General features: G+C 41.8%; 1 protein-coding gene across 1 annotated transcript; it reads left to right on the top strand.

The window, feature by feature from the left end:
* Positions 1 to 680: 680 nt before the first annotated feature.
* On the top strand, positions 681 to 15,769 carry vars1 (valyl-tRNA synthetase 1). Its single transcript, XM_026183918.1, has 29 exons — positions 681 to 798; positions 1,320 to 1,678; positions 1,762 to 1,905; positions 1,997 to 2,198; positions 2,282 to 2,397; positions 2,993 to 3,068; positions 4,508 to 4,608; positions 4,702 to 4,829; positions 4,919 to 5,083; positions 5,171 to 5,252; positions 5,343 to 5,462; positions 7,997 to 8,105; positions 8,199 to 8,378; positions 8,553 to 8,677; positions 8,809 to 8,912; positions 9,007 to 9,165; positions 9,661 to 9,751; positions 9,881 to 9,986; positions 10,145 to 10,215; positions 10,428 to 10,553; positions 10,640 to 10,744; positions 11,180 to 11,327; positions 11,709 to 11,836; positions 12,108 to 12,263; positions 12,355 to 12,579; positions 12,711 to 12,822; positions 14,840 to 15,015; positions 15,359 to 15,508; positions 15,592 to 15,769. Exons 2-29 carry the CDS (start codon positions 1,322 to 1,324, stop codon positions 15,658 to 15,660), a joined length of 3,831 nt encoding a protein of 1,276 aa, XP_026039703.1. The 5' UTR covers positions 681 to 798; positions 1,320 to 1,321; the 3' UTR covers positions 15,661 to 15,769.
* The last annotated feature ends 57 nt before the right edge of the window (positions 15,770 to 15,826 follow it).

Consider the following 15,826-nt stretch of genomic DNA (forward strand, 5'->3'; position numbering starts at 1 on the left):
AATGACGATGAAAGCAAAGCTAATATATAACCTAACCTGCAAGATGACTCTCTACCACAGACAAATTTTTATTATCGAGGGCACATGAGATATAAAACATTTGTTATGCCTATTTGAATGCAAATATATTGTTTTGGTGTAATATATATATCAACAGACATTGTAGTGATTGAGTATAACAGTCCAAATAGCAACATCTAGAGGAAGGAGCGCGAAACAATAGAGTACCAGGGGCTAAAGGTGGAAGGTAAAGTGTAAGAGTCATTATGTGTGTCATTGTATTTAAATTTGAATATATGTGTGTGTGTGTGTAATTAAATTCAGTCAACTGATTGTAATTTCTTTTTTTTAATAAATACTTGCTAATTATCATTTTCTTACTATTAGCTGATTTGATGTAATAGTTATGTACTACAACTACTACTACTAATAATAATCACTATCATCGTCATCATACTTTAACTTTTTATTAAACTGCTTTTAAATTGCTTTTATTAGCAGTTTAACAAGACTTTTTAAATGCAGGTTCTATAATTTTTAATTTAATAGCTTTACACAGTGGCGTTGCTAATCTAATGCAATCTAATCTAATCACCGATCGCTGATTAAAATACCCTCAGTGGTAGTTGTTGCTGATCTGTTCTCGTCAATGGGTTGTAGATAACATGGCTTCCGTTTTGTGCCGGAAGCGACGGCTGAAACCCGGAACTCGTTGCAGTTTCATTGCATCAGACGGGCATTCATGTGGCTGTGTGTGTGTGCTAACTGAGCTGACGTCTCTGTCTGTTTCATTCAAAGGTACGCAGGACTCGCTTTAAAACATTTTAATAGCAAGCCTCAGGTTTCTTAGACGCTTACTTTCTGGTGAATTTAAAGTTGTGGCAGCTTGAATAAAGGTTTATTAAAGTTCACGCTGGAGCTGCTGAAGAAAAACTTCTTTCAGTTTGACTCGTTGGCTTAAGCTAATTAGCCTGCTTGCATGAGTTTTCATCAGTCTGACAGGTGCCACGGCTCAGAGCTGCAGAAAGTGAAACAAAGAGCTAACGGGCTAGCATACCTATCCTTTTTAAAGCTAATCTGATACCCACTGTGACATGCTTAAAGCTGATTTTATTAAATATGTTTAAAACAGTTTGCTTTAAAAAAAAAAAAAAACTTAACCCACCTTCTGGACATGCCCCTTGAGTGGCATAAAGTTTGGCATAGCAGTGTTTCTGCCAGCAAACACACCCATCCAGTCTGATAAGGAAATGCTCAATTACAGCAACAAAATGAATGTTTCTCTCTTACTTCATGCAACCTGAATGTGTCTTCACCAGAGATGACCACTCTCTACGTGTCTCCTCACCCTGATGACTTCAGGAGCCTTCTGGCTCTCTTAGCTGCAGAATATGGACCGTCCTCCCGGCCGCAGATCATCACAGAGGACCCTCCTGCATCTCTGAACGCCCGCTCCAGACCAGCCCTGGTGCTGGCCGCCGCTGGGGATGGTGACTCTCTAGTGAGCGGGGCCACTGCTGTGTCATGGTACTTAGCCTTTCAGGGAAAGAGGGCTGGTCTGGATGCTAAGCAGCAGAGCCAGGTGTGGCAGTGGCTCAGCTTTGCAGACAATGAGCTCACCCCAGTGTCGTGTGCTGTGGTCTTCCCTCTGATGGGGGTGACAGGAGTGGATAAGAAGGTATTTAAAGCTTTCTTGGACCTGAACGTGTGTCTGATTTGTTCATGTAAAAATGTATTCTCCTACTCTTTGTGCATTCTCAGCTCCAGCAGACTTCCCGTGCAGAGCTGATGCGTGTTCTTAAGGTTCTCGATCAGGCTTTGGCACCAAGAACCTACCTGGTGGGAGAGAGCATTACCCTGGCTGATATGGCTGTAGCTACAGCGGTTTTACTCCCCTTCAAATATGTATGTGTGCTGCGCTACACTTTCTGTCTAACAGGTTTTTCTGCATAGCTTCTGAACAGACGAGCTTTATTATGCTTTTATGAATACTCAGGCATTGGAGCCATCAGACAGGAAGGCTGTAACGAATGTTACCAGATGGTTCACGACCTGCATTAATCAGCCACAGTTCCTGAAGGTACTGGGGGAGATCGTTCTTTGTGAAAAGATGGTCCCAGTCACACCAAAAACAAATGCTGCTACAAATGCTGTTAATGGCAGTCCTGCTGCTGACTCTCCCGGCGCTCCAGCAAACAGTTAGGAACTTCAACGAATCACTTAAGTATTAGCAGAATGTAATGTACAGTATCTTATGCCATTGTGATGTTTCCTCTCTCAGGCCCACCGAAGACGGAGGCCCAGCTGAAGAAAGAAGCAAAGAAGAGAGAAAAGCTTGAAAAATTCCAACAGAAGAAAGAAATGGAAGCAAAGAAAAAGACACAGCCGCCATCTGAGGTATAAATACGCAACATGTACAAAGAGAAATTCATTTGTGAAGTTTTGAAAATCGCAAATATCCATGGTAAATCATCTGTTCTTATGTAGTGCTTTTCTACTCTACTTGAAAGTGAAAGTGATTTATATAACATATTAAATTCATACAAGCACTTTCTTGTTTTTCTATTTTTAGTCCTGCTGTGTTCTGTCAAAATTATGATCTCAATGCACTGTGATCAGCTGTATAAATTCTCCATAGACTGCTCTTGTTCAGAGCTTATCTGTTTATTTCTTCATTTCTGTTCATGCCATTTCAGTTATTACATTGTATGTGGTGTACAGTATGACAATGTCTAAGGCAGGATATGGGGGAAAAGGGGGAGGAGGGTGATAGGGGAAGACGTCATAAAAGGACAGAGTACAATTTATCGCTAACTGCCTCACCTGTAAGAAAAACAGAATGTACAGAACACAAAAATTTGAAAATGAAAATTCGAAAGGGTGACTCTGAGCTAGCCATCTGATTTGTAGTTGATAGTAACTCAGTCACTGAAGACATTACTATTTCAAAGTCTCTCATGGTTTTTTTTTTCTTCTGCTTTTTTTTTCTCAGAAAAAGGCCAAACCTGAGAAGAAGGAATTGGGAGTGATTACATATAACATCACCACCCCTGCTGGAGAAAAAAAAGGTGAGTGTTCACTATGCTTGAGTTGATTTGTGTACTGTAAGCACATTCCACGTAACTTAGTGTTCCAGGCAAGCTTCCCTGAAGCTTGCACTTTAAAGTTACCTTATCTTAGTGACCACAACCTGTAAAGCGGATGCCACACCTAAGTTTCAAGCTGTTTAATTTAAACAGAAAATAAAACAGAGGAAATGGCCGGGCAAAAAAAAGTGGAACAAATTAGGGTCAGTGGGCTGTAGGACCAAGAGCTTCTCTCCCTAAACTAATGAGGTAAAAAAGTAAACCAACAAATAAAACTGCAAAAGACAGTCTACCAGTACTTCCATCTTAAAAGAAAAAGAAAGAAGGAAGTGGAGATCTGAAGATGCTGGAGAGCTGCTTGGTCTGGTAGAACAAGGCCCTTTAGTTAGAGGCAGAACAGTCATTAATGACTGGACCTGATAAAGAGGGAATTGACGAGCAAAGTAGGAGAGTAGGGCAGGAAAGGGGAAACAACACTGACAGGTCTGTTGGCAGCAAAACAACAAAGACTGTAATATCTGAAAAATATGCAAAGTTCAAACAGTGTGGGCTAAAAGCATTACAAGTGTGACGTGTCTGATACCAAAAGCACATTAAATGATTTAAGCTGTGGCCTAGTATTTAAAACTCCCCACTGTCAATCAAGTTAGTTTATAGAGGTGTGTGTGTGTGTGTGTGTCTGCACTATGTCAGTAAAGGCTTTTTAAAGGCAGGAAGTAAAGCTGGATAAAATAGACCCTCCTGCTGTCTGGGCACGAGGTCCACGTTAATGGTACCACTATATTCCGGAGAATTGATTGATCAGTGGGTGGTAGTTTTGTACCAATTGACCCCCTCTATTGAACTTAACTTCCTTTATAACAAGATGGATCTGCAGCAGAAGTTACCATGGTGATGCGCCATCCCATCACAAGTTAACCACTGTCATTACCCAGAAAATCCAGGTTTAACAATAAAGTTGCCTCAGTAAGCACCAAATCCTGCTTTGTAGCTCAGGCCTGTGGTCACGCCACAGTTTTTAGTTTTTAGATAAATGTGGACATTTCACCAACTAGGTGCTGTGTAAAATAAAAGACACATAGGTTAGACAACCACAGTATTCTTTAGATTTAGGGGAACAGATTCTAGGCTTCAGGATTTGATATTCGTATGTATGCTAGAAAGCTTAACATCCAAGTGTCTTCATACTTCTCATCGTATATTATGTGTGTATTATTGTGCTTTGTTGACCTTTACGTTTAGTCCTTCTGGGTTTTGCAGGGTTTTTTTTATTCATTAGAGGTTTATTATTTCACTGAGTGATGACGTGTTTTAAAAAAGTGCACCTTCTTTTCAGGCTGTGATATTAGTAGTTTTTTCAGCATTTCACTTGAGTGAGCTTTAGATGCTTTACTGAACTTTTTCCTCACCTTTGCTGCCAGATGTTGTTAGTCCACTTCCTGACTCCTACAGTCCTCAGTATGTGGAGGCTGCCTGGTATCCGTGGTGGGAGAAGCAGGGCTTCTTCAAGCCCGAGTATGGGGTAAGTCCTCAGATATTATAAAAATGGTCCTGAATTAGATTTTTAATTGATAATTTTAGCTTCAAATAACCTGTCTGTCACTATATTCTGTAGAGGAAGAGTATTAGTGAGGAAAATGCTAAGGGCATCTTCATGATGTGCATCCCTCCACCTAATGTGACAGGATCACTTCACCTGGGTCACGCCCTCACCAACGCCATCCAAGACTGTCTGACCAGATGGTAATTTAATAAACTATAATTCTTTTGTTAACTGATGAAATTTCTCTCTGCTAATATGTTTGAGCTAATCTCCCATCCGGTCTGTGCAGGCACAGGATGCGAGGTGAGACCACCCTGTGGAACCCGGGCTGTGACCACGCTGGTATTGCGACCCAGGTGGTGGTGGAGAAAAAGCTGATGAGAGAGAAGGGCATGAGCCGTCATGACTTGGGCAGGGAAAACTTTATCCGGGAAGTCTGGAAATGGAAGAATGAGTAAGTAAAAGAAGTAGCAGGAAAAGCGAAGATTTAAACAATCTTAAATTGGAAAAACACCACAATATTTCTTTTTATCCCTTGTAGGAAGGGAGACCGGATCTACCATCAGCTGAAGAAACTGGGCTCTTCCCTGGACTGGGACAGAGCTTGCTTCACTATGGATCCTGTAAGGTTTCTAAAATCTTTGATGTGTGGGAAATTTTGTGTTCAATAATAGTTAAAAATAAAATTTTTCTGTTTACCTGGGCTCCTCTAGAAACTTTCCTATGCAGTCCAAGAGGCCTTTATCCGCATGCACGATGAGGGAGTGATCTACAGGAGCAAGAGGCTGGTCAACTGGTCCTGTACACTGAACTCTGCCATCTCTGACATAGAGGCAAGTCACTCTGCGTTAAGCAGTATGTCTCATTTTCGGGACCTTTTTTCACCACAAGACAACTGCAAGTGGGGGGATATTGATACACTGAGATATTTTCCATGGCAACATTGGATCAATACAGGGACAACAAATATTGATGTTTAATGAAATATTTAAAATACTTTTGGAATGATAAGAACAGCAGTGCTCAGGGTGCACCACACCCTGAGGTAATGTTAGCCGAGAAAACTTAGATTAAATCGGCTGAACCAAAAAAAAAAACCCCATCCGTAAACTGACAAAACTACCTCCTAATTCAAGACAAGCTAAAAGCTCAGTCACACAAATAAAAACGTGACACATCTACAAATAAATTGGTGGCTACCTGGAGGTTAAATTGAATTATTTCACATTCTGGCAGATTTCAACTTGTGATGACTAAATGGTTGCCAAGAGGTTGAGGGTGTTGCACAACCATATTTGATCGCAAGCTAATTGCACAGGTGTCTGATAGGAGGCGAGCTTTGTGTAAACAGTTGCAGTCTGACTTGGACTGACTGCAATTTACAGTTGAAAAAAGGGTCATAAATTGCAATATATATTACTTTAACCTTCAACATATCGATAAATGTTGGAAGTCACACTAATATCCTATTGTGAGTTAAGTATTGTGATGTTGCATTGGGGGGTGTCTGGCGTGTCCCACCTCTATCTGCAGTGGTACTCATACTAGGATGGACATTCACAGACAAGTATATAAAGAATATAAATGGAGCTGTCTCACATGCATCTTGTGGATTTGCTAAGCTCATTGAAACATGATTATATTGTGAACTCCCCCATGAACAGTTACCCTGAGGAAAAAAATGTACCAAGTCTAGTGCACTCTGCTCAAATCAAACTTATGCCAAACAAATGATACCACCCCAACTTAATAGGGTGATCAATAATAACTAACCAGGCGGAAAGAGGTTTAGTGAGAGTTAACAAAGTTATCGAGTATGGGTTAAAGGTTTTACTGTTTTGCAAAAAAATAAAATAGGCCTGCAAGCAAGATGCTCTCCTGGACGTTTTTCAACTTGGACTCAGACAAAAAAAGGTTACAGAACAAAAAAATAACAGTCAGGAACATGAAAGCCCTTCTAGGTGCAGTTAGTCTTTCACACCAGGCAACACGCAACCCTAACAAACAAGGAGGAGGCACAAAGCAGACTGCCCAGTTTTTGAAATGGCTGTCGTGAATTACTCTGTTGTGGATGAAGCAGAAGAAAACAGGCTGGTGAACAGTAACAGGGGTCTGCACTGACTTGTCAGAACAAATTAGTAACCGCACATAAGAGTGAGTCCGGCGATCTGTGGCTGTGACAAAGAGGAAACTTCAAAGCTGCTCCTTTATGAAACTATATGATATATGTCAAGGTCCAGATACATCACACAGAGCCCAAAGACACCATCAGCATGCCTTTACATGCAGGTGTACACAGACCCGCCCTCACTCATTTCACATTTATTGGCTGCTACTACTACCTTGTAACCTTTGAAGCTCTTTCCTGAGCTGAGCAGGTTCTGTGATATTTCACGCCTGCTTATAGAACAAAATGACTGGCTCTGCATCAGAAGATAGTGAGGATGGTCTCCACCTATGCAGCTACTCGGTTGCCAAACTACATCTTTATTGATATATGAGGTGTCAGACTAATTGTTAAGGGTACTAGGAAGGTTGTCAAATGTTGTCGTCATGGGGGAAAGAGATAAAAGTTCACCCATCTGAAGTCCTGATTAGTAAAGTCAATGAACAGTATTAACAGGAGATGAAGTTTGTTACTGTTGCTCCATTTCTAAGCTACAGTTTAATATTAGTTTGAGTGTATGGATGTTTATTCCATAGCCAGATATTGGATGTGGCGTCTCTTAATGATCAAATTAACCATCATAATACAGTACAAGTGTTATGGTATGATATCCCTGAGCTCGTGCATTTCATGGCATTAGATGTGCTTTCCAAATATGGTAAATGTGGCGTGAGCACTGCAGCTCGCTCTCATAATGATGTGAGAATGTCTTAATGAAGCCGTGAGGAACATTAGCATAAAACCGAATCACATCTCGATGATAGAGTTGCATTCTTTTAACAGACTGATGAAGCAATGTTACATTAGGTAATATCACCCACTGATTACTAGGACTGGATATCAGCACAAACCTTTAGATTACCTACAGAATTATGTCTGAAATATGAAGTATTGAAAAAAGACTCTTCGATTCTTTGTACTACTTACTGTGATGAGATATTGTATCTTTACTTTGTGTAATGTGGTAATTCATGCAAGTTCCTGCTCGTGTGAATACAAAATGAAACACTTTTGCATTTAAGGGCTCTTGCTTATTTTGTTAGGCTTTTTTGTATAAATGTGTGACTGCATGAACAGAATAAATACCCTGAAAAAGGCTCCACTGATAACCCTGTTATTAGGCTGTAATGGCAACAGAGCCATTTTGGCAGTGCCAGGCATTGTGTGCCCTCTTGATTAAATGTATTTTTCGGCTTTCAGGTGGATAAAAAGGAGCTCGCTGGCAGGACTCTTTTGCCTGTGCCTGGTTACAAGGAGAAAATCGAGTTTGGGGTCTTGGTGTCTTTTGCCTACAAGGTGGATGGATCTGGTATGTAAATTTATGGAAAGCAAAAAATGTTAACAAAGACACTTTGTGCTGCTGTTACGATACAGGTCTCCTTGTTCTTTCTTTGTCCTTCAGATGAGGAGGTGATCGTGGCCACGACTCGTATTGAGACTATGCTTGGAGACACCGCAGTAGCCGTTCACCCTGCCGACGCCAGATATCAGCATCTGAAAGGAAAAATGGTTCTTCATCCTTTCTGTGACCGCAAGATGCCCATAGTCTTTGATGACTTTGTGGACATGAGCTTTGGAACAGGTAGGCCTGGGGTACAGAAAAAAGATGTCATAGCTGCAGGTCTACAGTGTGCCGAGAATAAGTAATCATAACAAGTCGTTAAGCCCAGCCACTTGCCTCATTACAATTGTTCTTTTTTTTCTTTTTTCCCTTGTTCTCTGCTTGGCCTGTCTCTCTGCACCATTTTCTGTTCAGGCGCTGTCAAAATCACCCCGGCTCATGACCATAATGACTACGAGGTTGGAGAGAGACACAATCTGGCCTTCATCAACATCTTGGATGAAAATGGCCTGCTCATTAACGTGCCTCCTCCCTTCTTGGTATAGTGTCTCATTATCGTCCTTCCCCCCTGCAGTGTGTGACACTAAAGTCACGCTTTCTCATAGTTTGCTTCATGAGGCTATCTTATTTTTCAGAATTTTTTATTTTTAACTCGTCCTTCCCTCCCCAGGGCATGAAGCGTTTTGAGGCCAGGAAAGCAGTGCTTCAGGCTCTCAAAGACAGAGGCCAGTTTAAAGAGATCAAAGACAACCCTATGGTTGTCCCAGTTTGCAGGTAAAATTTGTGCACAAGCTGGACATGGGTTGTTTTTGTTTGAGCTTCCTTTATCTGTATTCCTTTAAGCCCCATTGTGCGTGTTCCCTATCAGCCGTTCCAAGGACATTGTGGAGCCGCTGCTGAAACCCCAGTGGTATGTGGACTGCAGAGATATGGGCAAGGAGGCTGCTGATGCTGTCAGAGAAGGCAGGCTCAAAATCATCCCTGACCACCATCTCAAAACATGGTTCAACTGGCTGGACAACATTAAGTAAATACTGCTTCCTGATTGTTTATTTTTTAGTTTTAAGCTTTTAGTTTAAGCATTTTGACACTTTTGGTTTCTGCAGTTTTAGGCATTTAAACAGAAATCTTGAGAAAAGGTGTCAATTTCAGTGTAGGAAATTGACACCTTTTTGTTATCAGTTAATTGGCAGAATATTTCCTTGGCTATTTGATTAATATATTATTTAAAACAGATGAAATTTTCTCAGAAACAAGCTTGTTTAAGCTCAAAGATATTTGATTTCTCATCACACAGGAAAAAAGGAAATCAGTTAATAGAAAGTGATGAGCCAGAACCGGAGAAAGTTTAATTAAAAAAAGAATATATTACATTATCAATTATTAAAATTGATGCCAGTTAATTTTCTGCCATCGCCTCACCTATTAGTGAACAAATTGGTTCAGGTCTAGAAAGGAGATGATTATCAGAAAGTGTGCACAGAGTTCATTTTCACATCCGTCTCTCTGTCTTCTTTTTCAGGGATTGGTGTATCTCTCGGCAGCTGTGGTGGGGTCACCGTATTCCTGCTTACTTCATCACTGTCAACGATCCGTCTGTGAAACCAGGAGAGGTAAGATGACTTCTCTTTTTGTTGTCAAGGTCTGGAGGACTTCAGATGACAGATAAAAGCTGCATCCGTATCGTGCATGTCATTGTCTGTTTCTCTGATTTATTTCTTCTTCTGTTCTTTTGCCTGCAGGACATGGACGGTCATTACTGGGTGAGTGGGAGATCAGAGGAAGAGGCCAGGGAGAAGGCGGCGAAACGCTTTAATGTGTCTGCAGACAAAATTACCCTCAGACAGGGTGAGATTTAGCTGTTTTTAATTTGGCACTTTTCCGTAGCACAATTATTGTAAAGTTATCTAATAACTTCATAATGCGCCAACACACACATTTGCCTAATTTAATTAATTCTACTCCATATTCATGCAGATTAGATAACTTTTGCTCCTGCGTTTCAGACGAGGACGTTCTGGACACTTGGTTCTCGTCTGGCATTTTCCCCTTTTCTATCTTCGGCTGGCCTAATGAGGTAAAACACTGAGGTTAAATGACTTTCTTTCTGCTGACACAGACGGCACATTGTTTCAGTTGACTGAAAGAATACCTTAAGCAGAATAGAAAAGAGAAACATGGAAATGTTTAATACCTGATTTCTGGTTTCATAGTATAAAAGAAAAAAACCCTCCTAAAATATTAATCATTCGGTGTTTTTCCCAATGTGTTTGTTGTCATTGGTTCTAGAATGAGGACCTGCAGGTGTTTTACCCCGGCACCTTGTTGGAGACGGGCCATGACATCCTGTTCTTCTGGGTTGCCCGCATGGTGATGATGGGTCTCAAACTGACAGGCAAGCTGCCCTTCAAAGAGGTGAGACCAATCACCCACGACACTGACACAGCAGGATGTGATATTTGTAGTACATGACTCACTGATGTTTTCGTTTCATTTTTCAGGTTTATCTGCATGCAGTGGTACGTGATGCTCACGGAAGGAAGATGAGCAAGTCTCTGGGCAACGTTATCGACCCTCTAGACGTCATTACAGGGATCTCCCTGGAGGTAAAGCCTAATCAGCCTTTAATCCACGCTCAGATACACACAAACACTTAGGCAAACATAAATATACATACTCTTTTCTCCCATCTGTTTGGGTTGTCTTTTACATAGTCACCATGCTCTTATGGGTCCCTTGAGGCCCTTACTCTTATATAAACTTTATTAAGCACCTCTTTCTGCTTCCAACAAGCTTTTATTGAGTCCATCAATCTCTTCACCAGCTGCGGGGAAATTGTTCAGTCAGATGAAACGGACCTGTCCTCTAGAGGGCACTGAAGGACTTGTAAACTAAGCTTAACCCTGAATGTTTTCCCTCTGAAGGTCCTTTCCTCCCTGGCCAGTTTAAACATCAGGCAGTCGAAGGAGGTCTCGTATTCTGAAGATGAAAAGAGAAAATTGTTGAAAACCTCCCTCGTCCTCTTACTCTCCATCCTCTAGGGTCTTCATGCCCAGCTGATGGACAGCAACTTGGATCCTGTGGAGGTGGAGAGAGCGCAGCAGGGCCAGAAGTCAGACTACCCAAATGGCATCCCAGAGTGTGGCACAGATGCTCTCCGGTTTGCTCTGTGTGCTTACACCAGCCAAGGTGAACTTTTTACGTCTTCCTTGTTTGTCCTGTTTTCCTTCTTAGATTCCTTTTAATGACCAGTGTTTGAAATTCACTAATATACATTAATTACAAACCATAAAGCTTATCTCTGTCAATCAGAAGTAGACATTCATGAGTGTTTCAGGTAAATGAATCCCTTTATGCCTGAAAATGACTTTGGTGTAGATCTGCACCTTTTCTTTCATCAGACCAATGCTATAGTACCCACAGCTATGGCCACTAATGCCATTTTCACTCATGATAATTCTTCTAGCAGATAGAAAACCACATTTTAACAAGTATAACAAGTATACAGCTTGATTTCCACTGGAGTCGTTCTTTGGTATTTACTGAAATCTTCATTTCTGAATCTCGCAGGTAGGGATATCAACCTGGATGTCAACCGCATCCTGGGCTACCGTCACTTCTGCAACAAACTGTGGAATGCTGTGAAGTTTGCCATGAAGACTCTAGGAGACAACTTTGTACCATCAGAGAAAGTCCAGGTGAGACCAAGGGAACAGATGAAGGATACAGAACATAAACAAAGTCTGTTCCATGCTTATTGATATTCCTCGAGTTAGATGCGTAACACATTTTGACCAAATCTCTGTTTCAAAACAAAACAGTGTTTGTTTGGAGGCTTAGTTTGCCATGATTTGTATTCGTAGATTTGCACACATTGACATTTGGGACATACCTGGTGCGGGGTTGTGTTGCCTGAATCTAAAGATCTCTCTTTTTTTTTCTTTTTTACACTTCTGTCGATCCTCTCAGTTATCTGGAGAGGAGAGCGTATCTGACAGGTGGATTCTGTCCAGGCTGAGCGCCGCTGTTACACTCTGTGACGCCGGCTTCAAGGCCTACGACTTCCCAACCATCACCACCGCCATCTACAACTTCTGGCTGTACGAGCTCTGTGACATCTACCTGGTAAGGATCTTGTAGGCGACTGAGCAGCCCAGAGTCTCATGAAAGTTCCACTTCCTCCTTATCTTTTCCTTTTTCTCTTCTTGTTTTCCAGGAAAGTGTGAAACCAGTATTCAGTAAAGCAGAGGAAGACAGCACGAGCCAGAGACAAGCCCTGGTGTGCAGACAGACCCTTTACACCTGTCTAGAGGTTGGTCTACGCCTGCTGTCTCCCTTGATGCCCTTCGTCACTGAGGAGCTCTATCAGAGGTTACCACGAAGAAAACCTCAGAGCGATCCTCCCAGCATCTGCGTCACATCATATCCCACCACCGAAGAGGTGAGAAAAAGAAGGGGGGGGCAGCTTGTGCTGAATCTTACTGATGCTCAAATAGCCTTAAAAAGTTTTTTTGTGGAGAGTGCTGTTTTGTGTTTTTTGCAATTACATTTTTTCCCTGTGATTTGTTGTAGTTCTGCTGGAACAGTGAGGAGGTGGACCGCGACATGGAGTTCATAATGACCATTGTCAAGACGATCCGATCGCTTAGGGCTGACTACAATCTAACCAAGACCAGAGCTGACTGTAAGACACACAAAATAAATTTTAAAAGTGATGCTAAAAATAATTTTTAGTTCATATTTCATCTATTTTCATGTGGAAATTAACCAGCATGTCTGTTCAATGCTGTACTTACAGTTGGAAATTAGCTCAATTCAGCATGTTCACACAAGCCTGCCAGCTTCACATGGAAATCTTTTTGCACACTGCTCAGAAAAATTAAGGGAACACTTGACCTTACAGTCCCAGTTAAGCTTCTGGGATATTAATCTGTCCAGTTAGGAAGCACAAACCATTTAGAATTCACTTCACAATGGTTTGGTGCAGATGAAAGTGACAACAGGTGGACTGGAGAGGCAACAAAGACAGAGAAAGTTGGGAGGAGGGGTGGTGACCACAGAAAATTTTGCCCTCCTGGTTGAGTTTCCTGTAGTTCGGCTTTTTGTTAGTATCCTTGTCACTGCTGGTAGCTCGAGTCGGTATCTGAAGCCCGTTGAGTCCTGTTCATCCGGGTCGGTACATTCATACGTGTTATCACAAGATTTGCTGTCTTTCCCCACCACAGTCTCAACAGTGTGGAGGTGATACCTGGGGATACTAGCAGAGCTGGCTCTTATGCTATCTGTTCTTCTCTGTGGGACAAGGAGCACTGCCAGAGCCCTTACAGAATGACCTCCAGCAGGCTACTTACATCCTCGTTTCAGATCAAACTGTTAGAAACAAAATATGTGAGGACCTGGCGACATTCACCTGATCTGGCGATCTGATTTGTGCTCACGAATCAGCTCCGTGCAGCTTGATTGGAGTTTGCCAGAGAGCACCAGAACTGGCAGGTCCACTACTGGCGCCCTGCTCTCTTCACAGATGAAAGCAGGTTCATACTAAGCACGTGACAAGCATGAAATAGTCTGGAGATGCTGTGGCAAATGTTATTCTGCCTGCAACATCATCTGTGAAGAGAACGGGATGCCAGTGGCGAGCCTGCCAGTTCTGGTTTTCCTAGGAGGATGCCAGTTGAGCTGCATGGTGCTTGGCTGTGAGCATAGATCCCACTTGTCACCCTCGTAGAGTCTGATTCTGACTGTTTGGTTAGAAACATGCGCTTGAATAACCTGCTGGAGGTCATTCTGTCTCTGCTGCACAATGGACCAGATACCGGTCCTGCTGCCAAGTTGCCCAGCTCTCCTCGTGTCCCCTGGTGTCTGTCTGAGAGACACTGTAAATCTTCTTGTATGGATGTGGCCATCCTGGAGCTGGACTCACTGAGTAACCTGAGTGGGATGTAGACAGTGACTCATGCAACCAGCAGCAAGTAAAATCAGGAGGGATAGAGCGAGAGCAATGGTCTGTGGCCGTCACCTGTGAAAACCATTTCCTTTCCAGAGGTTGTCTTGTTGTTGCTTCTTCAGCAACTTTCATTTGCACCAAAGCAGGTGAACATGATTCTGTATGGTTTGTAATTTCTGACTGGACAGATTGATACCACTTAAATTTTAGGGATATTATGTTATACTGGGATGATCGAGTGTTCCCTTATTTTATTTTTTTGAGCAGTCTATTTTTATTCCACTATAGTTTTGAATTTGATGGCAGTAATGCTGCATTTTATGACAAGCAATGATTTAAAGATCTAAAGAGGGGAGCAACTGTAGTGACAGATCGAGTGGACTATAGCAACAAGAGTTTGGCCTGAAACACACGAAGACTTTAGAAGTCTCCAAGAAAAGTTTCTGATTCTCTAAAGAAGTAAACTTGCTATTAAAAGAAAGGATTAGAGTCTAACAAGCAGTTTTCAGCTACTTTACATAATATTTTCCAACCTCTCCTACTTTATAGTTCAACTTCGGCATACAGATATTGGAAAATATGTTAAAGCATTTACATACCATATGTTGTTATTATAAAATATGCTTCATTAAAATGAATTAAACTGCACACCAGTATGTAGAGGATGTGTATGCACTGAATCAGAGTTATAGCTCATCAAGAATGCACTGTTCTGATGCTCGAAACCTTTACCATCTGTATTTTCCTCTCTTAGGCTACCTCCAGTGCATAGACTCTGCAACTGTGTCCCTGGTGCAGAAATACAGTCTGCAGATCCAGACCTTGTCTTATTCTCAGGCCGTCATCCCTCTGACAGCCAACCAGCCTGTCCCAGAAGGCTGTGCTGTGGCTATCGCTTCTGACAGATGTACTGTCAACCTTATGCTCAAGGTGAGGGCCAGTATAATCTGCCCTGTTCTGTTTGTATCCTTCCATCTGTCTGTTATATCAGGTGTGTGTGTGTATCTTAGACCCCCTGTACTATGAATGCACTAGTGTTTTACATGTAGGTTTTCTTTTTTTCAAGTTTTGAATTAGGTGAATTCCCCTGTGAATAGCCTGATAGATATGAGTAGATATGCATTTATACTATCAGGGATGCCATTTTTAAATTTGCTCCACCTGAATGGCAGTTCAGTGTTTTTTTTTTTTTAAGTTTCTCCATTGCAGAGCAAAAATAACAGGATCAAGTTTTAGCTGCGATTCCCATTTTCACTTCTTTTCCCCCCCACAGGGTCTCATCGATGTGGAGAAGGAAGTGGCTAAGCTGATGACGAAGAAAGGGGATTTGGAGAAACAGATGGAGAAACTGAGAGAGAAGATGGGGAAGAATGACTACAAGGAGAAGGTGCCGGTGAAGGTGCAGGAGCAGGATGCTGAGAAGGTGGGAAAAGGAAATTGACTCGACAGGATTCTCAGGTTGTAAGAATTCCTTGTAAATAAGAAACTTCCTCTTTCTCTCCACAGCTACGACAGAGCCAGATTGAGCTTGAGAAGGTGAAAGAAGCCATGGACAACTTCAGGAAAATGATTTAATTCCTATTTAGCTTTATGTAAAATCTGCTTTTTTTCATGTCATGTTAATTTTCTTTTTTTCCCCCCCAAGTGAATAATGGACAATACTCAATAAAACTCTTGTACCAGACAGCGGTCTTCAGGGATGTGAAGCAATCTATTAATCTAACTCGCTTGTAAATCTGTA

This window comes from Astatotilapia calliptera, chromosome 11 (genome assembly GCF_900246225.1).
Source record: "Astatotilapia calliptera chromosome 11, fAstCal1.2, whole genome shotgun sequence".
NCBI lineage: Eukaryota > Metazoa > Chordata > Actinopteri > Cichliformes > Cichlidae > Astatotilapia > Astatotilapia calliptera.